General features: G+C 41.4%; 1 protein-coding gene across 2 annotated transcripts in view; it reads right to left on the reverse strand.

The window, feature by feature from the left end:
- The window catches only part of pds5b (PDS5 cohesin associated factor B), a 40300-nt gene that overhangs the window by 8883 nt on the left and 8712 nt on the right, over positions 1-22705 (reverse strand). For both annotated transcript variants that reach the window (XM_033647417.2, XM_033647409.2), the window contains exons 2-23: positions 21679-21806; positions 20364-20567; positions 19881-19967; positions 13282-13379; positions 11951-12077; positions 11506-11586; positions 10336-10476; positions 9278-9393; positions 8732-8826; positions 8351-8496; positions 6990-7141; positions 5456-5569; positions 4499-4580; positions 4358-4406; positions 4029-4168; positions 2276-2391; positions 2007-2112; positions 1614-1774; positions 1318-1441; positions 774-932; positions 484-552; positions 106-242 (exon numbers count right to left, since the gene is read on the reverse strand). In XM_033647417.2, coding sequence (XP_033503308.1) covers positions 106-242; positions 484-552; positions 774-932; positions 1318-1441; positions 1614-1774; positions 2007-2112; positions 2276-2391; positions 4029-4168; positions 4358-4406; positions 4499-4580; positions 5456-5569; positions 6990-7141; positions 8351-8496; positions 8732-8826; positions 9278-9393; positions 10336-10476; positions 11506-11586; positions 11951-12077; positions 13282-13379; positions 19881-19967; positions 20364-20567; positions 21679-21786 — 2612 coding nt within the window. In that variant the 5' untranslated portion in view covers positions 21787-21806. The remainder of the gene's footprint in view (positions 1-105; positions 243-483; positions 553-773; positions 933-1317; positions 1442-1613; positions 1775-2006; positions 2113-2275; positions 2392-4028; positions 4169-4357; positions 4407-4498; positions 4581-5455; positions 5570-6989; positions 7142-8350; positions 8497-8731; positions 8827-9277; positions 9394-10335; positions 10477-11505; positions 11587-11950; positions 12078-13281; positions 13380-19880; positions 19968-20363; positions 20568-21678; positions 21807-22705) is intronic.

Genomic DNA, 22705 nt, shown 5'->3' on the forward strand with positions numbered 1-22705 from the left:
TGAAGACAAAGCTTTTTCTGAGCTGCTCAAAAGGCTCACACACACACACACACACACACACACGGGATCTTTGTCTAATAAAGGAGTAGAGGCTTTGTTGTTTACCCCATCCGGCCCTGCTCGGTTAAGTCTCCATCACTGTGTAGAATAGCAGTCAGCATCCTCAGGGTGGAGTTGCCTGATTTGCTCTGGTTGTTCTTCACTCCTAGTAACCACCGCACCATCAGCTTTATGCCCTGGATCTGAACGGAGAGGGGTTAACAGAAGCACATCACTTGAGTAACAACATCCACAATCACGGGTAAAGTCTCATCATTTACTTATTAGGACAAATATTTAAGCCCTATTGTGTTGACATCATAATCAGCATGACATTTCTGACTCTGAACGTGTTCTTCAGATTAAAAAAAGATTAAAAGCACACAGCAGAGGAGTGAACAGGTGGACAGAATTTTAAGAGATACACAGGGGTAAACTACCAACCTTGGCCAATGTCTCTGGGGACACTTCATCATCAGGAACCCAAAGTTTGGTTGTCTTCTTGCCTGGGATCTACACACAACACAAATAACACTGTAAGACTTACTTCATTGATCACAGACCTGTGATGAACAGTTTTGGGACCTTGGAGTTGCACTACATCAGGATTTGTTGTACAAATAAATAATAATAATAATAACTATTAAAAGACTGGCAGCAGGTTTTAAAAACAAAGACTTGACTCTCAACATGACTCTGGTATATGTGATGTATATACATAAGTAAGTGTGTACCCTGTCGTTCATGAGCAGATCCTTCACAATAAAGTTGGCGACTAGAGATTTGAGCGGTGCAGCAAACTGCTCTGGGGCCAGCTGAGCCAGGTGACCCAGGGTGGTCAAAGGAGTGATGAGCTGCTCTAGGTTAGCAGGGTCCAGGCCTTTGTGCAGCGGCTGGAGAAACACAAACACACAATATTTTAGTGACTGTTTGATCCTGGGTCAAACTAAAACATGGACCATCACATTATATCTGACAAACTGGTCAGGTTTAGGAGGACGAGGTGTGTTTATTATTTCTGTTTTAGTGCCATAGCAGCATTCACATGCACCAGTGTCTCATTATTTCATTTCCATGATGTAGTTAAAGTGAATACTGAGTTCACCTCAGGGTGGTTTCTTACATTTTCTAAATATTTCAGGCACATTTATCAATCAAATCTATTTCTCTGCACAAAATGAGAAGAGTCCAATTTGATTGAAAGAACACATCAAAATATAAAGGCCTCATAAAGTGTGTAAAACAAATACAAAATCAAAGGAGATGGGAATGACTGACCTCGAAGATCTGGGCGAAGTGCGTGTCTCTGTTGCTGAACATAGCGTTGATGCAGTGGATGGCATACTTGGCCTGGCGAGGGGGGCCTCTCTTGGCTTTGGCCTGCAGTACCGGCAGCAAAACACTTGGGGGAGCAGGCAGAGGAGCACAATTACAAACCACAGAAACTATAGTCATAAGTCTGAGAGTGCAGTTACAGCGAGTGCTTCAGTTCAACATAATGGATAACCACAGTGATCTATGAGAGTGAAAGGATTCGTCCTGCTGAAAGCTTGAGAAAGAAGGAAAGCACGTACGATTTGATGTGAGGGAAACTCTCTTCCATCTTGCTGCCTGTGTTCTTGAAGATCTGCAGCGCAGCCTCTGCAACCTTCTCGTCATCCATCTTCAGACAACCCAACAGAGACTCAAATGTCTCTGCAGAGTGGAATGACACCGGGTGTGTGAATGACAGCACCTGTGTGGTGTGAAAAACAGAAGAGTCAAACAGTCTGACAATTATTTTTTAATAATTATAAGTCCAAATCCCTTTAAAAACCATTACATATATTTCAAGCAAAGTCAAGAATTGATTAACTCGCTGGACAAACATGAGAAGTCATCATGTCATCATTGTAAATAAGTTGTGTTTGTACCACTGTAATGACCACTGCTGTCAGCTGATGTTTGGGTTTCTGGCTGGTATTTACCTTCAGCAGTTCCAGTCCTGCTCTGATGGCCTCTTCAGTCGGGACGCCCTCCTCCTCATCATCAGCTGTTCCGTCTATAGATTTGTTAACCTGTTTTATCAAAGCACTGCCAGATGATGGTAGAGATGAGAGAGGGAGAGGGAAAAGGTCAAATACTGCATAACTGAAATACATTTTTTATAGTCTTTGTATTAGTGTAGTGATTTAAAGTTTGTGTTGTGGGTCTTTACACACAGACACAGACACACACAGACACACACACACAGTACCTGATGGACTCTGTGTCGATGTGTACAGGAGCAATTCTCTCCAGCAGGAACTTTACCATTTCCAGGAAGGGATTGCTGGGCTGTTTGGGGCTGCCGAGCTTTTTAGTGATGTCTCGCTGAAAAAGTGACAAACAAATAATGATGAAAACATTTAAATAATGACACTGTAATGAAGACAATCTCTTCATCTCACACCTGTAACTTTTAAGACTCTGTAGGTTTCTGCCATTTTCCATGCTGGTCTCATGTCTGAATAAACCACCTGGTCACTTTTACCCTTAAGTAACAACTGCAATCTTCAGGGAATCTACAGGAGTCAGAGACTTAAATCTAGTGCCTTTTAATACAAATTTAAAAATTTAAAACCAATTTTTAGAAAAATCCTCATTTGTTGATATTCAAATAAGCATAGCAGGTAAACATCAAGGTAAGTACTATGTTTTTGGTCTCTTCAAGAAGACAGTTTTGGGTAGGAACAGTTTCCTTTTACGTTAAATAGCTGTAATAAATGCAGCCATTACTTTTTTCCACATTGCAATTTAGCAATGTAGCAATTTCTTTGTACAGGAAATTATGACAAGTACATCTAAAGTGAGTAGGGCTGATGTAGAATAAACATTTCCCGACAGGTGAATATAGAGTATTAGGTTTAGTGGTAGACAGAGTGTGTTATACGTTAACTCTGACGCAGGAGAGCTTGACTAATTTTGACAAAAATACAAACATGTTTATGTTGAAATTAAGACCTTAGTAATTCAAATTTAAATCTATTCAATTACTTTTAAAGCCTAACATTTATAAAATGGAACTTAAGATTTTCTAAGACTCTTTAAGGGCCTGCAGACACCCTGAATCCTACTAGGTCAGACCCTTGTAACATTTCCGTATCACTTTTACCATGACTAACTGAAATGCTGCAGTAGCACAAGGTGTAACAAAGCAGCAGAGAGATGCACATCTTGTTTCGCCTTTTAACACCACTATAATCAAGTAATTATCTCAATCATCATCTTTTATGCATCGTAAAAATCTGTTTAATGAACTCGTAAACCACATAAAAGGGTTATCATTAAGGCGGGAGATTTATCTGCTCATATCAGTCTATAAAACTAGTTTTTCCCTTGCAGTGGGAGTGGGGCAAAGAGGTTAAAAACCCTTTCAATAAAAAATCTGATCAACAGTCGCTCCATGAATTTCCTTCTTACATGCAGCAAGTGAGCTAAAAGGAGTCAGAAATTACTGTGCTGTCATTTGATGTTAGTGCACTGTCGGATACTCTAAAACGGGCAGCAGGGGTCACTGTCAAATAACATGTGCTGTCATGTCTGAATGAAGCTGTAGGGAACATTAACATAACGTTGTCTGAATGACAAAATGCCATCACTTCAACAGATAGGCAAAGCCAGCATTGTCAATGTACTTCGTGTCCGGAAAAAACGTACAAGTGTTTAGAACATAAGGAGTGTAGACAGACAACAGAGCGAGGCTTGGCTGGGATACTTTCCCCAACAGTGACAACTGGTCACTGGAATCCTCCTCCTATATTTTATAGCCTCCTTTTAAATCTACATGGTCTGAGTATTAATTAGTTATTAAGTTAATTCAAAGAACAGATTATATACATTTCAGGCACCAGATTACTGAAGACTAATTCAAAATATAACTTATTACACTATAAGGTAAAGGTTGCCAGTGGAGGAATGACAGCGTTTCAATTACAGGGCAGAACTTGGAAAGAATTGTCAATACTCACCACACAGACTTCAGCTTGCTTGCAGGAACATGAGGGGCTGACCAAGGTTTCCAACTGATCTCTGATTCGCTCATCATCATCCAGGACCTGAGCCAGCTTCTTCACAAAGTCCTGAGCCTTGCCTGGGTCTGGCAGGTTCCCTACAGACACACAGAATTAAAAAGCTGAAGTCCACAAGGAATAAATCTGAAACAAGGGTGGTTAAGTCACTCTGCATTCAGCAATGTCATTTCAATCTTTATTCAGTACTTTAGCTATGCTGATTGGAAAGATCCACATGGCAGTTTTCTGAAAGAAACTAATTTAATACGATGCATAAGTGCCCTTACTTGTGATCACCATGACTTTGGCAAATACGGCCTTGCTCGATGCTTCAGACTACAACAAACAAACAAAAAAAAGTTTAGAAACATTAGACCACGGCATATTAACCATAAGCTTTTTCTGTGGAGTGCTTCAGTCAGAGTTACCTTGGGTTTTTTGATCAGGTCCAGCAGGTCTTTGACATGGTGTCTCAGCAGATTCTGGCACTTCCACATCTCGTTCAAAGCTCTGAGAGGCACAGATGAAGAAGAGTCAAACACAGAGATGGAAACAAATGATAAGGAGGAATGCTAGTAGTACAGCAGAAAGATAAAGGCCTTCCTTCTGAATATTTCTTCCAGACAGTTCAAATCTGGCGTTATCTTAAAAATGAATTCCATCAGTGTGTTGCCTCAGATCTTTCAATGTCTTTCAAAAGTTCAGTTCTTACAAAATAAACAGGACTGAAAATGCCACACCATGTTTTGCAGCTGAATTGATCTTATTTCAGCCAGGACCACTTTAGTCAAACAAAACTGTATTTCCATTTGCAGTATTATATTTGGCAGTATGGCTCTGTTCTGGGGCCTCTCTGCCCTTCCTCAGGCCTACGCAGAAAGTCTCTTCCATGCACCTATGTGGAAAGCCTTAAGGCAGAGAGAGCACTCCTCTCTGCCCTTCCACGTGCAAACAAGGAAAGCCTAAGGCAGAGAAAGCAGACCTTACTGCCCTTCCATGTGCCTACATGGAAAGCCTAAGGCAGGGAGAGCAGCAGCAAAGACCCCCCAGGAACAGAACTGCAGCATCAATGACAAACAGAAATGACATTGATAAGTCAGACACAGCATGAAAAGGAGGAGCTGGGGTGGAGGCGGCTTGCAAAGTGGCCTGCAGAGGAAGAAGGCAGGCCTAATGTTGAATAGGGCACCCTGAATGAGATTTGCCAATTGGTTGCATAGAAAGGAATCATGTGATCTATCAGCTGACTCCCTTCCATCAATCAGCTGCTCCTTCAGTTGACTGGACTGTTTGAGGTCAGCTGATGTAGCTGGGATGTGAGCTGAGCTTGACATCGTGTCCTGCCTGAGCTAACGGTATGCTCAATATGTGTGACAAAGACTTACTTGACAGCATTTGTGTCCAGGGTGGCATACAGGTAGTAAAGACACTTCATCCTCTCAGTGGTCTCCAAGTTGTGAGGAACCATGTACTGGGCAAAGACCCGCTCCACCAGCAACCTGTACACACACAGGAGAAATTAAGATTAACATGAAGAATATCCACAAAAATTAACACAGTTTCCCAATTTAAGGGTTTGAGCCGAGAGTCCTGGCGGTCATTAACCTACCATTAAATTTGTTTAACAGGATTATCTATACCAGGGTTTGAAATTAAGTCGGCTTGGGACAAAGTGCTGCTGAAATTTTGGAAAAGCCCTTGAAAAAGAAGATGGGGCATTTCTTTATTACTATTTATATGATCCCTGTTGATTTTTATATCAAATATTCATGCATGAATGAGATTACAGTCCCTCTAACCAAACATATCACACACTAATTAAATAGACAGATATGATTTCCTAGCAGTCCTGGCATAATCTCATATTTTAATACCTCTCAAAATAAAAACAGGACATTTTTAGTCACTTTGCAACCCTTAAATTTTGAATGATCGAATTTCAGAGATTTTAAGAGAGAATTTGCTGAGCATGTAAGTATTTTAACACTGCCCTGCTTTACACTCTTGCAGTTAGACACTCAGGAACTGCCTGTCACAATACAGACCTTTCCTGTTGGCAGCTGAGCAGCTTCACTGCAGCAGAGTGATTCAGAGGATAACTGCACCCTCAGACACTGTTGTGCAGTTAGATCTGATGTTTCGTGGCTTTTTTTAAAGAGGCGCCCACTTTGCTTCAACATGGCTCATCCACGTCTACTTCAGCTGGTGACATTTTGCGGTATGACTTTCGACAGCCCTCAGCGAGGCACTGTAAGCTCTCCATGTTGTGCATGTGTAGGTGGAGAAACAATAACACCAAATTTTCCAGTTCAAAGTGAAGCGGGCGATGCTGCAGTGTGCTGTCTGGATCCTCCAATGCTTATTTCACTTGCTTATGAAAACAGCTGTGACTGCTTCACATTATGGAGCCCTGAGGCAACTGTAGGTGGTGTCTTTTCCTTTATGATATTTTTCCCTGTACGATTGTCAAACCGCAGTGACAAATCGTTTGAGTCTAGAGAGAAGCCTTTGCTTTTCAGATTCTGAAGGGCTGATTTAAAAGCCTTTCTTTATCGTTTGTATCTGAGATGGGTAAAAAGTGTTAAGTCTGCAGTAAAGTATCTCAACGTGATGTCATTATCTACTTCCGGCTGGTTAACCACGGAACAAGACACATTAATCAAACAAAATTAAGTGCAGAAATCCAAGGTACACTGCCAATAGCTCAGGGCGCACTTGAAAGCTTTGGCTGAGCAAATGAAGAGCAATTGATTCAAGAAACTCACAGGGAATGTAATCAGCATCTTTTAGGGAACAGATTTAAATACTCCACTTTTAAAACACTTACCCCTAGGTACTACACACTCCATTGAAATTCACAACGCTGTTTTGACTTTCCTGTGTTGTTAATTTAGCAGAGAGCATCACATGCACACAAACCTGTCATCGATGCTGTTCTGGTAGTAGATATGGAGTAGCTTGTCTTTGATCCAGGAAATCTGTTTAGAGGCCTCCCTCCCTCCCTCTCCCTGCAGTGAGTACTTCCTGTAGATCGATGCCAGGCCCATCATGGCCTCCTTACGTACGCGCCACTAATGAAGGAGGACAGGAAAATAAAGGGAGAGACATTCCCAATCATGACAGCTGGTTAAATGAGAATTTTATGAGAATCTAAACACAATGTTGTCACACAATGACGGCTGGGCGATATAAATGACACCAATCAGGACATTTTTCTAATAATAAAATCAGAAACTCTGATATGCTATTGAAAAGCTACATTGCTTGAAATCAAACAAAAAAAGACAATCAAGTTGCAGAAACAAAACGCTTACTAGCCAAACACTGGCAGATAGTTCGAGAACAGACAAATGCTCCCTCAATTCACAGGTTGCAGCAGGAAGCAACAGCAAACTTAAACATTAAGAGATGTTGACATAGTGGTGTTGTGGAGACAATTTGGCTACTTAAAGATCCATTTGGCCACAAAGTGGATGAGACAGTCTAAAATGCAGTCCCACATGAAACAGAATAGTTTTATCTGACTGAAAATGTGCCAGCGAAAAAGGGAAATGCCACAAATTTGTGCATCACCATCAAATAAAGCCTGCAGAGTACAAGAAGTTATACTCTTACCAGCAATTAGACACATCTCCTAAAATGAGCTGCAAGGCTCTAAAGCCATTTCCACTGCATGATACAGCATTGTTCTTATTTGGTTTTCCATTAGCAAAATCAAGGTTTCAAACACGCTGAGCTGCTACTGAAAGGTGGAAGTGAAAACGCATTAAAGGTGATGTCAAGGCAATTTCACACGGGGCTGTAATGGCGTTCAGCTGAGAATTGCGCCTACGCTGAGGGTGTACTGACAACAAAATAGAGAAAAGGACCTGGTGACAAAAGTGAGTCGAGACGAGCTGAGCCGAACCATGCAGTGGAAATGAGGCATTAGACAACAACCCATAACACAACGCTGTTTTACAATTTGCTTTTTTTAATGGCAAAGAAAAAAAACATGGTGCATAAGGATTTAGACTGGCAGGTTTGCAGGTTTTTGTATAAATAATTGTAACTCGACTCTGTTTGCAGCTCATGATATCGCCATTGTTCATGCTCTGAATCTACTACAAGGGAATCATTAACTCAACAGATATACCGACTTAATTTGTACTGTAATAAATATCGACTCTGACTGAAAAACTTGTGATTAATCGTATCACCCTGGCCTACTTACAACAAAGTGACAAACAATGTGAGAACACACTGACACGTCCTAACGTACACAAAAGGTGCCCACTTACTCTCTTGTCCAGGGTCCTCTCCTTTACAAAATTGAGCAACGCATCGTTCACTAGGGACAAATCTTTCTTGGCAGCAGTTACAATAGAGACAATGACATCATGGCGGATGGCCTCCTCCGGGTCATGTGATCGGACCCTCAAGAATTCTGGGAGAGAAAACAGGCACAAATGAGTAGGATGTGAGAGAACCTGCCACCTCCAACGCACAGAAAACATGCGGCAGTTGCTTCTCATTTCTTAAATTTCACACTTGAAATGAAACAATAAGCTTGTGACTTATTATCAGGAGCTTTTAAGTGGTATCGCATTTCTATAGTGGCAAAATAAATCAACACACAAAACTGGATCTACTTAGAGGTCAGTGCATTTCAGCTGATATACCTGTGAGGTCTTTTGCCAGGTCTGGGTGGTTCATGAGACAGTGACTGGCAAACTTAACACACTCCAGTCTGATAGGCACATGGATGTCATTAAACCTGTTTGGAGAGAAAATGAACATTAATGTCAGCAACTCCAGGAGACAGAAACATAAATAACCCAGCAGGTGTTTGCTGCATGCACACACTGTGCATCTCAGGAAGCAGAATTTAAGACTTTAATGACTGTAAGTTACAAACCAAGAGACAAATCTCACGAAACAAGCTTATTTCAAACTGAATAGTGTGTGTTTGACAACTTAAGACAAGGCAAACTGACTCAAAGAACATGGATGAAAACTTTAGCAAGCCAAATGTGATGATGGTGTGAAACTACAACAAAAACTTCATTGTGCAACAACAACAACAACAACCCTGTTTTGTATGAATTCGAAAGTGAACCCACAACAACACGAAGCAGTAACTGCATGCTGAAAAAATACATTTTAACCCCTTTGATCAAGACTTGTCAAGGATCTGTGGATACTACAGCCACATTGCTGAAACCCACCTGCCCAGGTAACACTGCCAGAGTGGTTTATTCTGTGCGGCCAACTCTGAGTCCTTGGCTCCGAACATCTTAGCCAGCAGCTTCACCACCTGCAGCCTCTCATCATTATCATTACTCTGCAGAGACAGAGCGAAGGAGAGAGACAGAGAGAGAAATGATGTGCAGAATTTGGCTGTGTGGAGCAGACAGGCACGCCAAGTCGTTTACATTGACTACACTGGCAACTTTACCACTTCCATAACACAAAAGCAGCAGTTCCTTTAGTATCAATCTTGTTTTAGAAAAAGGGAAAACAGTACAGCCAATGAGAAGTAAAGACAAAGGAAGACAAGAGTGAGGATGAAGCGGGGAGAGAAAACAAGCGAGGAGAGATGGAAAAAAGTGAGGGTGAGAAAATGAATGAGCGAGCATGAGAGACAGAGAGAGAGAGAGAGAGAGAGAGAGAGAGAGAGAGAGACAGAGAGAGAGAGAGAGAGAGAGAGAGAGAGAGAGAGAGAGAGAGAGAGAGTGTAGTCTGTGGGGGGAGAAATTTTATCGCAGCTATTATTTTTGAGGAGACGGCAGTGATCTACACTCCCTCCGAACAGTTAATGAGCGTTATCCATCAGCAGGAGGCCTTTATGAGACACTGCAGAGGCAACATTATGCTGACTGGCTGACTGCTTTATCTTTCTAATATGAATCAACAAACCTGCAGAGAAAGTAAAAATGTGCAGTTCTGTGGTAATAGGTCAGAGAATTCAGGTTTTTTAGTCTGGTGTGTGGATAAGCTCATATATCAATATTAACCAAAGCATTGCTGCTGCCTCCATCTCTGTATCTCTTGTTAATATCACAACAAAATTATCATAATGATGTCATTTATCTGTCAAATGTCACAATAAAGTGCAGTAAGGTGTACTGCACCTAACAATTACACTAACAACATGATATGACAAATGTAAGACGCTCCTTTAGACTTACTCAGCAAAACAAAAAATGGCGAGACATTGAAATTCTGGAAAACTACAAAGCAGTTCTGTGCTTCAATGTGAAACTAAAAGAGAGTTTTTCAATACCTTGAGTTTAAACTCGAGCTGCGGCAGCACCGAGAGCAGCAGGTGGCTGTCTATGTTGTAGAGCTCCAAGATGAGGTCAAAAACGTGCTCGGACAGATCGCTGACTGACGTCTTTCCCAGCATCAGCACCTGGTTAAAGAACTGACGGAGAGGAGAGAGAGGGAGGAGGGATAATGGTTACTGATAAAGCCTAAACAAGAGATCCTACATGGTCCAGCTCCTCAAGCTGTGACTTTTCTTATATGCAGCTCCTTTTTCAAGGCAATTTTGAGGATTTGCATATGTTTCTAAGGCTGTATCAATAATGGCAGCTACACCAGTGCAACAGCAAGCCTTTGTAAAGTGCAAAAATCTGGTCAAATGATGTAATTTGCATAAACAACACCAACAAAAGAAGCCAGTAATTCTGCATACCACCCCGTAGAGCCACCCTTCATCACAACAGGGAAATTCCTCCACTGTGACAGCCCTATATTTCTCTGCGTGCAACATATGTAGAGGCAGATGCTCAGGTTACACTGGCTGTCAGGAGAAAGTACCACTGCACAACAGAGACCACAAGGTGATTTACTGACACTGCGATCTTTGCGAAGAAGTTCTCCTGTTTCTTGCTACTCCTCTATGGTGAGGTCAAAGGTGAGGTGGAGAACAGCTTCTCCAGAGCTGTCAGGGATTCAATATTTTACGTAAGCATTCCTCTGCCCTGCATGAACCTGAGTCCTCCAGATGTGGGACTATTCCACCCTATTCTAGTAGCCACAGTTTAATCTTAATTTACGACACTGAAGCTGCACGTATATGACGTGAGCCTCAGCACAAATATTTGGATGCATCAAATGTTTTATGTTCAGCAGCTGATTTTAATATCCAACGCATCACTTAGCTTCATCATTTGCCCAGATATGAACGTCTTGCAGTGCCAAGACATTTCTCGCATGGCTGGCCCTGGATCAAATACGCTGGCAGTGCTAGTACTGTACTCTCCCATCAGGCTACAGTATGCACTGTTTCACCAATAAGAGTTACAGCTCTGACAAGTTAAGACTATCACAGGATGTTCATAACTGCAAGATGTCTAGTGTTAAAGGCAAGGAATCCATCTAGCCATATAGATATATAAAAGTGTAAAGACAAAAAATAAACAAGAGTGTATTGAAGGTTTGAGCTTACGTTGGTGATGTAAGGTTCAATAGCCTGGGCAGTCCTTTTCAGCAGAGCTTTGGCCAGGTCATATGCTTGTTTATTCAAATTCTAAACAGAAAAACAAACAAAACAGCAGGTCAGACAACATGTTCACACTGATGACAGACACTACATATGATGTGAAAATAAGGGTGTAGTCCATCATTTGTTTTTCACTCAAAAGAATCCCATTAGGATGCTTGTAGCTGACACAGATGTACACAGATATTTGTGCACAAACTCTTACACTGCTTTACCTCTTCTCACCTGCAGGGGTCTCACTGAATTACAGGGTATGGAAAATGATATACTGACAATATCAACTCAGTTCAGACTGTCAGTTACTGAGCTGTCTCCAAGTGTATCATCATACATAGTGTGATTATGTATGTGTATTCATAAATGTGTGTGCATGTATACCGTGTGCACATACCTTGTGTGCTGGCACCAGGTTGACCAACACAGTGTCCAACAGCTCCTGTGATACAGTGTCTCCTTCACAGATGATAGAGCTCATCAGGTCCACCATGTGCATGTGCACCTTCTGGTTGTGGCCATTGCTGGGAAAGCAAGGCAAGAGGGGTCAAAGGTCAAGGATAGTATCATGGCATGACTGAAATGTTCCACAAGAGAGGCAGCAACTTAAAATTGACTGGTAAGCATATAAAATGTGATTGTTTATAATGTTGGCGGCACAGTGGGGCAGTGGTTAGCACTGTCGTCTCACAGCAAGAAGGTTCCTGGTTTGAACTCAGTTTCAATGTGTTTTTCTCTGAGTACTCCGGCTTCCGCCCACAGTCCTAAGACATGCAGGTTACGTTAAATGGTGACTCTAAATTGCCCGTAGTTGTGAATGTGAGCATGAATGTCTCTATGTGTCAGCCTTGTGATAGTCTTCCGACCTGTCTCGGATGTAGCCCACCTTTCGCCCAATCAGCTGGGATAGGCTCCAGCCAACCACAACCCCTAACAGAATAAACGTTTATGTAAAATAAATGTTTTTAATGTCATGATTTCCTTTGACGACAGCAAACATTTTTGGTTTCATGTTCTTCACTTGCTGAATCTCTGATCTTGAAAATAAACTGTCCTCGCACAGACTGCGATGCACTGATCACACAGAGCGTGGGAGAACTTGCCATTATGATCTGCATTACAGCGGGAGGTAACGCTTATTACCTAATTTTGTATCTCAGCGACTGCTGTCCTCAACACTGCCAGGCATTACTAGTCTCATTACCTCCCATTCACTGGAAGTGTCTCTTGCATACACACAAACATGAGGGCTGCATTCCCCTACACATCCTAGCTCACTACAAATATTTCAAGCAGAGCTCTGTAGATTCTTTTTATATAATAAAATAGCATTGTGCTGGCACAACCTTGACACACACAACCACAATTTTGTTCCAGTGGCAAAGAGCCAAATTCTGTACTGCAGAATTCAGCCCTCAAGGTTGTGTTCAGTAGAGTGAAATTGAGAGCGGGGTTAGGAGGAAAGAGAGGAGAGGAGGGAGGGCAATCAAAGAGAAACAACCGGACTGCTACTGTGCCGTTTCATGATGTTGCAGTGGAGACAGATTGAGGTGTTTGAGGGTGCTACGAGGGCTCATTTCTGACATAAAGGACTGCCGCAGCCAATTATAAGGGGGGAATGTGGAAAAATAAAAGTTGGGCATGCAGACACACACAATACACCACAATGAATATGGACACACAAATATTAATATTCACACCGAGGTGTGCTTGGATAAAAGGACTTACTTGATGACCTGGAAGAGCGTTCTGTAAAGCTGGGTGAATATCTCATTGCTGTCTTCAAGCTCAAAGCAAATATTGTAGGACTTCACCCAAGCTATGTTCTGAACAAAAAGAGAGGAGGCAGGATGTTAGTGACGATGTCATTTACAATGCAGATGCAAACTAGGAAGAAGACAGAAGAATGTGGTAAAGGAGTGAAGGGACAGCCATGTTGGTTAACTCTAAATAATACTCATCAAATCAAATCAAATCAAAATCAAATCAAACTCATTTCCATTTCAACCTGCAATAACATTTTTGAACATCATCCCCTTTCAAGTTGACAGGACAAACTTGTTAGTGCTTATTACACAACCAGCAGTCATGGAGAACATTATCATTCATTCAAAGCCGTGTTTGTGTCCACCTGGAAAATGCAAGCCCAAGCACTGACTCTCTTTTATTCTATATTTTTTCTTTTGGGTCTCTACCTACCTCTAAGGGATATATCTGTCTCTTTAGCTGCTAAATGCTCCACTATGTTCACCAGTTAGTATCTGGCTACATCTATCTGCTGTTTGGTACCGACAGGAAGAGAACAGTGAGTTTTTACGAGAGCAGTGAGATTAAACCACAACAGTAAAGGGCCGGAGAGCCAGGTTTTGGTTAAGACTGGTTAAGTTTTCCCTATTAAATTCACAGACTGTACAAAAATAATGGATGCAGCTACTGCAACATCACCCACTGGTTTGTGGACTCCTGTTTTGAAGCCTCAAGTTTGGCATTTTGGGTGTCGCCATCTTGGATTTTTGGAGCCAGAAGTGGCCCAGAGGCGACAATATTTGGACAGATTTAAATCAATGAGTGATATAAAAATATATATCCATTCTTTTGTTCCAGGCTCTAAACATGTTTATTTCTGCTGTAAATTTGAGTGTTTTAACTTAGGGGGTCTATGGGTACTGACTCACTTTTGGAGCCAGCCTCAAGTGGCCACTACAGGAACTGCGGATTATGGCACTTCTGTGTTGGCTTCATTTTTCAGCCCTAGACCTAGAGGTTGCTGCCAGGGAAAATTACACAGCTTCATCTTATAAACCCCTTCATAGCCACTGTAGCTATTAATTTCTATTTCACAGATGCTGTATGAAGTGAAAAGCAATCAACTGAATTAAAACTGTTAGATTTCCACAATCTCACAATTGCTTCCGACAGTCCAATCATGCCACACTGGCTTTTTAATCATAATCTCAATAATAATCAAATTTTTAACAAAAGAAGTTCCATTTACATTCAACTTGTCCCTTGATTTAATCAGGAGTACAATCCCATCAATGAATCAAAAGCACTTTGGGAGCAAAGTGAAACACAATAAGAAAAGCAATCCAAACCATTAACATATTCTTCAAAAAGGATCCCAAAAATACTGAGGGATTTATGCTAGTCATTTTTGGAAGGCATACAACATTTATCATTATCTATTTTAAGGAGATCAGACGTGGAGTCTGATGCAGCCTGAGGGAGAAGGAAAACAAAACTGCCAGATCACTGCAGAAACAGATAAACATGTTTCCTATTAGCTTCTAATGCACAGCAGGAAAAGTGCCTGTCACTCTGACACCGCTGCTTCCTCCTCCGTGTCTCTACATCCACCCTCAATATCCCGTATTTAATATGATACAGTTAATTAATTTCAACTAACAAACCAGGGTAAATTACCATTGCCAAAAAGACAATGCTAATTTATTGAGTGGCTGATAGATTTTGGAAGCCACCAGCCACAGTGGCAGGTGGGCAAAATAGTTCATTTTCAAGCCTGTCAAACACTAAGAGAAATTCGAACTCACTGAGATAAGACAAAACAACTGGGAACGCTTTCATGCACACGCTTTCATCCCTGCTGCCATTTATAAACTATTGAATAAAACATCACTCCATCAGCAAAAAAAGTACACAAAGAATACAGAGCATCTCTTTCCTGGCTGATATACAGTGGATCACTTCTAATAAAAGATACGTAATATTCAAGACCATCAACACTTCCATCAGCAGTGCAAGTACAAGTCTGTTGATGGTGAAAAGCAAAAGTCTGAAGAAGCCTATTACAAATTACTTCCCCCCTTTAGCCAGGTGGCTTCATCCAGAGGGGTATTTCATGAAGATTACCAGTTAAACCAGGATTGCATTTCAGCAAAATCTCTTTCATAAAAGAGGTCTTGATAAGTCTCACCTAAGTTACCATGGAAACTCATCCTTAGTACTTCAGGCTTAGCTTCATGTTTACAGATCCCCCACAGAAATATAATTACCCTGCTTGGAATAATATCGTTTTTTCACAAATGACATTTACTCCTCCACCCTCATATTCAATTTATGAATGCTCAAATATTGTTCATTTCAAAAGTTTAACTACGGAACACAAGATGTCTCTGTCTCCTACATCACTGAAAAGTCAACTCTCAGTGTTTGTGCTCAATGGAGTGTCCACATCACAGCAGTGTAAGTGTAAGTGCATATTGGAACAGGGCAGTGGCTGCACAATATATCTTTATTTTTTTTCAGTCGTCATCACAATGTCAACTTGCACGGTAAACACATTGCAAAAGACTGTGATATTGCATTTTTGCTGACAGGGTCCATGCTGTAAACCAAACAATAACAACTGACCAATGGCTTGAAGCCAGTAAGAACTTCGGTTGGGGCAGTAAACTCTAGGGATGTCACGATACCAAAAATTCAGTAGTCGGTGCCGATACCAGTAAAATTTCATGATTCTCAATACCAAAGTTGATACCACGGTAAAAAAAAAAAAAAACTCATTCCTAAGATCCCTTGTACTCAAACAAGAAATACTTTATTACAATATTTGCATATAAAATAACATTTCCATCAACAGATTGATATTATCTCTCTTCTCCTCTTTACCTATTTTTCGTTGTAAAAAATATTGATCAATAACTGCAATAAACTCAATAAACTATTTAAATATTTACTATTTAAATCACGCTGACAGCATTTGAGCCAACCACAAGAATGTGTGGAATTTCGTTGGTTTCATTTATTGTTTGTCCTGTCCTGGTGCAAACGGCGTTTTTGACGTCTGTGGTCCAGTTGTGGAAAAATAAAACGTCCCAGTACAATAAATCAAACGCACCCAAACCGCTGTGTTTCGGAAGTAGATGTGCATGTGCAGTCACGTCCATATCGTTAGCTCACATGCAGCTTGTTCAAGCTGTTCTCTGTGTTGTTGAAGTTAAACAAAGCAACATGGAACATATCTGCTTATTATGCTACTGATTTTCATTGGGATATTTTTTGATTAACTGACTGACATTTAACGGAGTGTTGCACATCTTGAAGGTTGGGCTCATAGGAGACCACCAGACTCTCTCCCAGGGGAGGGGCTGGGGGAGAGAGGGAGATGTCCGCAAGGCTCCATCCAGCATGGACCAAAACAAAGAAGCAATTCAAAACAAGTTAAAAGCAATTAATAAACAGACAAAGTGGTGTTTAAAACTGCATATATTGCTAGCAGATCTATTTTCTGGCCTAAAGTGCGGCCGCTCTCTCCTCTTCTTCGTCACCCCCCTCGCTCTGAATGTAGGCATGGACTGTAACGCTATACTGCCCCCATCAGTTCCGGAAGAGTCATGGCACCGATTCTTACGCTGGTATCGGTTCTTCCGGTTTTTCAAAAAAATGAGTATCGCCGGGGTTTTTTTTCATCATGGAATCGAAAGGTATCGCGAGAATCGATTCTCATGACATCACTAGTAAATACAATCTGTCAGTTGGCTGATTGGGCCAGTGCGCGAAAAAGTGAGCAAGCTAGCATTACTACATCTGCTCTCCTCTCCAAGACTTCGCTCTTCTCTGCCCGTGGCTATCTTTGTGCGAGTAGAACACAAAGACAGATACAAGCAAGCTTGTTTACATCATAGATGAAAAATGGCGGTCAGTTATTTAAAAAAAAAACATACCAATTGAAATACTAAAATCATTCACTGGGTTGAGAATGAAACCTTGTGTTATGAGAGTAGTGTAGCTACTTTGGGGTAGCTCGGTACATAGCAAGTGTGTGGCTGAGTGAAAGAGTGTGAGGGGGTAGATGTGCTCAGAGCACACAGCAGTTAGCGATCGCAGCAGACAGGAAATTAACAGTAAAGTTGTCAAGTCGTACCAAATGTACAGTGGAGGCTTACATTTGTCTATAAAGAAACACTGCAGCTCCTCAGGATATACAAGCACCGGTACTCTGTAAGTTTAGGTCTAGAACTGAGACTTTTAATATTTGTTAAATTACCATAAGTAATATCATTGTCGCCATTTTCAACATTATCCAGGGCTCAATAATAAGGATTGCCCGATTGCCCGGGGCAAGTAAAACTCGCAGTCGGGCATGTAAACTAACAACTCATTTGCCCGATCGGGCAAGTTGCTAGAAATAGTAAAAGTTAATAACTAATTGATAAAATAAATGTATTTTAAAACGTGCTCTTCGGCTCTGATGCAGCAGTGTCTCTGCTGAAGTCACAGGCACAGCTGTGTAACAATGTCCTGCCCACAGCCCCCATTGATATTATTTTGCGCGACGGACGCTTCATATAATAACATAACAATATAGTATTTATGGTGTTATGTCATCGTGTCATTTCTGTCTCTACTTGGTCATGTGTTAACAATTCTCCTCTGCTCTCTGTATCGCGCACGGCGGAGTTCCGCCACACACAGGTGAGCATGCTATAGCGGCTTGGGCCGCATTTTCCTGACCAAACCTGACCCCGAGCCCGGTGCAGTTTGTCAGCTGACAAAGTTATTGAAATGGACAGTGTGTAAATAACCACCAACAGACTGCTGTTACGCACAGACAAACACGCTGCTCGCACAGCAGCTCAGTACGGCACTCATGCGGAGCTTGTGTTGCGTTCAGGCGTTGTCACGTAAATAACAACTTCCAACACTTAAATAGGTCATAGCACAAAACATGTCAAGTGACTTTTTACTTTATTATATTCAATAAAATTGTATGTTCCTAAATCTTGAGACACCTCATATGTAAGCTAGACAGACATTTCACCTGCTCATTACTGTGCACACATGTACTGTATGTACTTAGTCCTGAAGAGCCCTTCTGGTGCCAGTAGATACATAGAAACATCCCAGCAGGCTGTGCTTTGCAAGCATACAAAAAAGTTTCACGTATGTGAAAATTATTTTTCATGCGTGTGCTTCACCTCCGCTGCTACAACTCCATCCTAGGGGAAACACTGCTGTGTGCGTTTAGTGCAACAGGTGGATGTGGTAGTCTACTGGTAGAGTAGAGAGAGAGCTAAGTAGCGTTGAAGTAGAGTAGAGCAGGGCAGAGAGATGGAAGCAAAATATATTAAACCCGGTGTTAATACAGCAGAACTATTGACAAATTTTTCACTTCAAGCCCTGACACTGTCATTTTTGTGTAGGAATTAAGCTACAATACATGACGTATGTTGTTTTAATTAATAAATACAGTGTGAATAAAGATTACATAACATAAAAATAACTGCAGTCTTTGTTATTTGATAGCCGCTTAAATTAAACAATTTTTATAGGGCAAGTAAAAACTGACTTCGGGCAAGTAGATCTCTGACCAACTTACCCGACCGGGCAAGTGAAAAAAAAAACCTTAGCGTTGAACCCTGTTATCACATTTTACTTGCATCGTGCCGCCCTATATAACGCAACTTACAACTAACTGATGTCACAAATCATGCTTGTGCATGCACGTCCTAAACCCCCTTTCAGCAGGTGAGCAAAAACAACCTTTTAGTGTTGAAGTCTACACATAAATCATTCTGCACAGTGAAGCTCAAACATTAAGTAATAATACACGCATTTCTGAGTAGAGAGGGGATTTCAATCAGCAAGACACGGCCACAAAGTTTCTCTTCCATGCAACACTGTGGACATGAATGCAGTAAAAGACACGCTTTTCAAAATAAGCCCTGCTTTTATAAGCCTTCTCTATGAAACACCACTTAAATCAGGGATGCTAACGCTCTCTGTGGATATAACTGTCACCACTGATTAAGGCTGGGCTCCAGCAGCGAGATAACTAATCTCTTATCGAGCGTTTTATCTCTCAACATTATTTTTTTTTTTTATTAGCAATGAGCAATGTGGAAAACATTTGGGGTAGCGGACTCTCATTTTATCACTGCTGCCATTTCACCAGGCACAAACATCTCTGGCGGAAAATTGTATTCCTGTTATAGAAATTCGGTTTACAAAGTAAGTTGATGACACCTGTTATTTCAATGTGTCAGATACATTCAAATAACACTTCAAACCTTCTGCTGCTCATCGCATTTTCACGTTGTGGCTTCAGGTTGTGAGCAGTAATTTTGCTGCCACCCTAAAAAGTTTCTTTGTTCTCAGCCAGCAAAAGGTGATAAAAGATCTCTAGTTATTTATAGCTGTAGATACTTGTTGAAAGTATCTCTAGCCAAGTGTTGTCAGCCAAACTCAATAAATCCAATGAGGGAATTCTTATGGATTCAGATTCAATGAATAAGGACATTCAATACACAATAAAATGCAGTCCAACACCAACGTTACCACTGATCCGTATACACACAGTCACAAACCTCAAGCAGGTAGAAGTATCTGTTGAACTGAGCGCTTTTAGTGTCCTCCAGTCCTTTGAGCTGTCTTGTGATGAACATGAAAATGTCCTGGAGACAAGACAGAAACACAAAGTGAGCGCTTCACACACACAAACACACACTGATCTAGTCATCAGCAAAACTTGTAAGGTTTGTTACTAAATGCAGATTTGTGCCTGCCTAGTAAATGCTTGTGTTTGGAAGACGTTTATAAACTTGCACACAAAAAAAGTGCAAATGGTGTCAAGTCTCCAGCCAAATGCTGCACAAATATCAGGCCAACTCAAAAAAATAAGTTGGCAAATGAAAAAACTAATCAATCTGTGAGTTAGTGTTAAGTGAATATTTCAGAGAGGATGCAACAAGGTTATGTAATTAAAACAGTGAGTAATTCTGGTGAGGTGGAGTGATGTAACTTTGCAGTATTTGTTTTATTCGCCCGAGCCAAATCTTTAGCACCATTACCTTGAGTTTATCTGGGGAGGTGTAGGGCGCCTCTGGGGCGTAAATCCTGAATATGTCTGCCAGACAGCAGGCCACCAGCAGACGCACGTCCTTGTCTGGGTGTTTGAGGAAGAAGTCTGAGGCCAGGTGGAGGGCCAGGTTAAGGTACAGCTCCTTCTCTTCCTCGGAGTCCTGGTCCATGTCCATGAAGGTCTTCACAACCATCTGAAAGAGGGGTGGGGGGATGTTGAGCCAGGGAGGTTAGTGGCTGGGTGAGTTTTCATCTGACGCAAGTGTGAAATCAAGCCGAGCCATTGAAGCTTAAAGGGACAGTTCACCCCCAAATCAAAAATATTTTTTAGCCTCTTACCTGTGGTGCCATTTATAAATCTACATTGTTTTGGAGTGAGTGTTGGACATATCGGCCATAGAGTGGGGTTAAAAACTAGCACCAGGAACCCACCAAATGTTGGTAAAATATTCCAAGTGGCTGCTGGATTTGCTTCACTTACCAGCCAAAAAAACAATGGTAATTTATTGAGTTTTGCATTCCACCAGCCACAGTGGCAGATGGACAAAAAGTTGATTTACAGTCCTGCCAGAGATATGTCTGCCTTCAAATTTATGAACCACAGACTTTGTTGTTAGCAGTTTAATGTAGAAACTATTTTCCCTCTATTTAACTACACCTGCGGGCCTTATCACTGCGCAGAAGGAAATGTACATCTACTCATGGACGAGGGGCTTGTGGTGGTGACAGCGCGAGGTGTAAACATTAATGGCGTCCTCCTCAGCTGATCTGTAATGTTAGCTATCTCAGTGATGCTAGGTGAGCTAGCAGTAGATGCATACTTCCTTCTGAGCAGTGATACGGTTGGTGGGTGTAATGGCTCACACTATCTGTAAATTAACCAGGTAATGATTTCTGGAAAGAGATATTGCTATTGAGTTTTTAAAATGCATTTTTTTTGGCACTTTGAGCACCACAAGCCAAGCACTCAAGTTCCATTATATCTGAGAGAAGGCAGACATCTCTACGGCCGATATCTCCAACACTTGGCGACTCTCAACAAAATGATCTAGACTGATAAATAGGGCTACAGCCAAGAGGAAAAACATGTATTGTTGACTTTGGGTTGAACTGTCCCCTTAAAGTTCCTCCTTAGCATTCAATTTGTTCAATCTTTCAATAATGCATTGGTAATAATTAATAAGTCATCCTGTCTGTCATTATGCCTTCAGTAATGTGACAATATTATACTGAGAAGCCTGACAACTCCCCCTTGATCTGTGCAGACACACAGTTAACAAAAGTGAGACCGCCGCAGACACTGACCTTGAGCCTGCGGACCATTTCCTCTTTGGAGATTTTGTCGGATATCTCCTTGACCCCCGGGGGGTAGGTCACCTTCCCATCTGTGACTCGAGCTTTAGAGTGAGCCATCCTCTTTAGCTCTTCACTGCCTGAGGAAAGAGAGAATAACGTTTGTAATAAATTAGAGAGGATCCAGAGAGAAGGTGAGACAAAGAGCACAGAGAGAGAAACTACGAAAGTTAAAACCTTGAAAAATTGCTGAAGCGCAACTAAAAACAAAAGCAAGAAAAAGGCACATTGTTAACTATTTGGAACACGAGGCAAACCTTTTTAATACTTCAAAGCTTCAAAAGACATCTGCAATAGAGACTTCTGAAATATTCAGCGAGGTATTCACAGCACCGTAATGGCTTTCTGTGAGCTGAATCAGGGATGAAATTGCTGCATTCAGAAAGCAGGCTGACTTTTCACTGTGAGCTGCTGCTGCTGCCATTGTGTTCCACATTTTATTACCGCGGCCACTAGCCTGTCAAGGATTACACCCAATTCAAGTTTGGGGCATTCACATGACGCAAAATGTGCTTTGACTTTCAATTTAGTGCATTGCTCATGGCCAGATCAGCCATGCTGCACTTTACACTGCTTTTTGGCAATGGCAACTAAACTGACCCATCTCACCTTGCCACTGCTTTTTGTCCATTAAAGATATTAAAAAGGCAGAAATGAGTCCACCCAGGAATATGACTTCATTTTAGCTCCTACACCAGACAAACTAAGGCCTGACTCATACTTAATAAATATATAAAAGTCTGCACAGTGAACTTGGTGCGCAGTGGTTCACAAAGATGTATGATTTGACACTCGGTTGTTGGAGTTCATAAAATATCCACAGAATTCAATACAGCACTGCATTAATTACAGCAACAAGGCCAGAAGTTGAAAACTCCCCAGGAGTTTTGTGTAAGCTTGCCGAACGGAGTGCGAGGTTTTGAAATCAATAAATTAGAAGACTAGACTAGAAAATTTCCTCAGACACGGCGCCTGAGTC

Source organism: Epinephelus lanceolatus, chromosome 11 (genome assembly GCF_041903045.1).
Source record: "Epinephelus lanceolatus isolate andai-2023 chromosome 11, ASM4190304v1, whole genome shotgun sequence".
NCBI lineage: Eukaryota > Metazoa > Chordata > Actinopteri > Perciformes > Serranidae > Epinephelus > Epinephelus lanceolatus.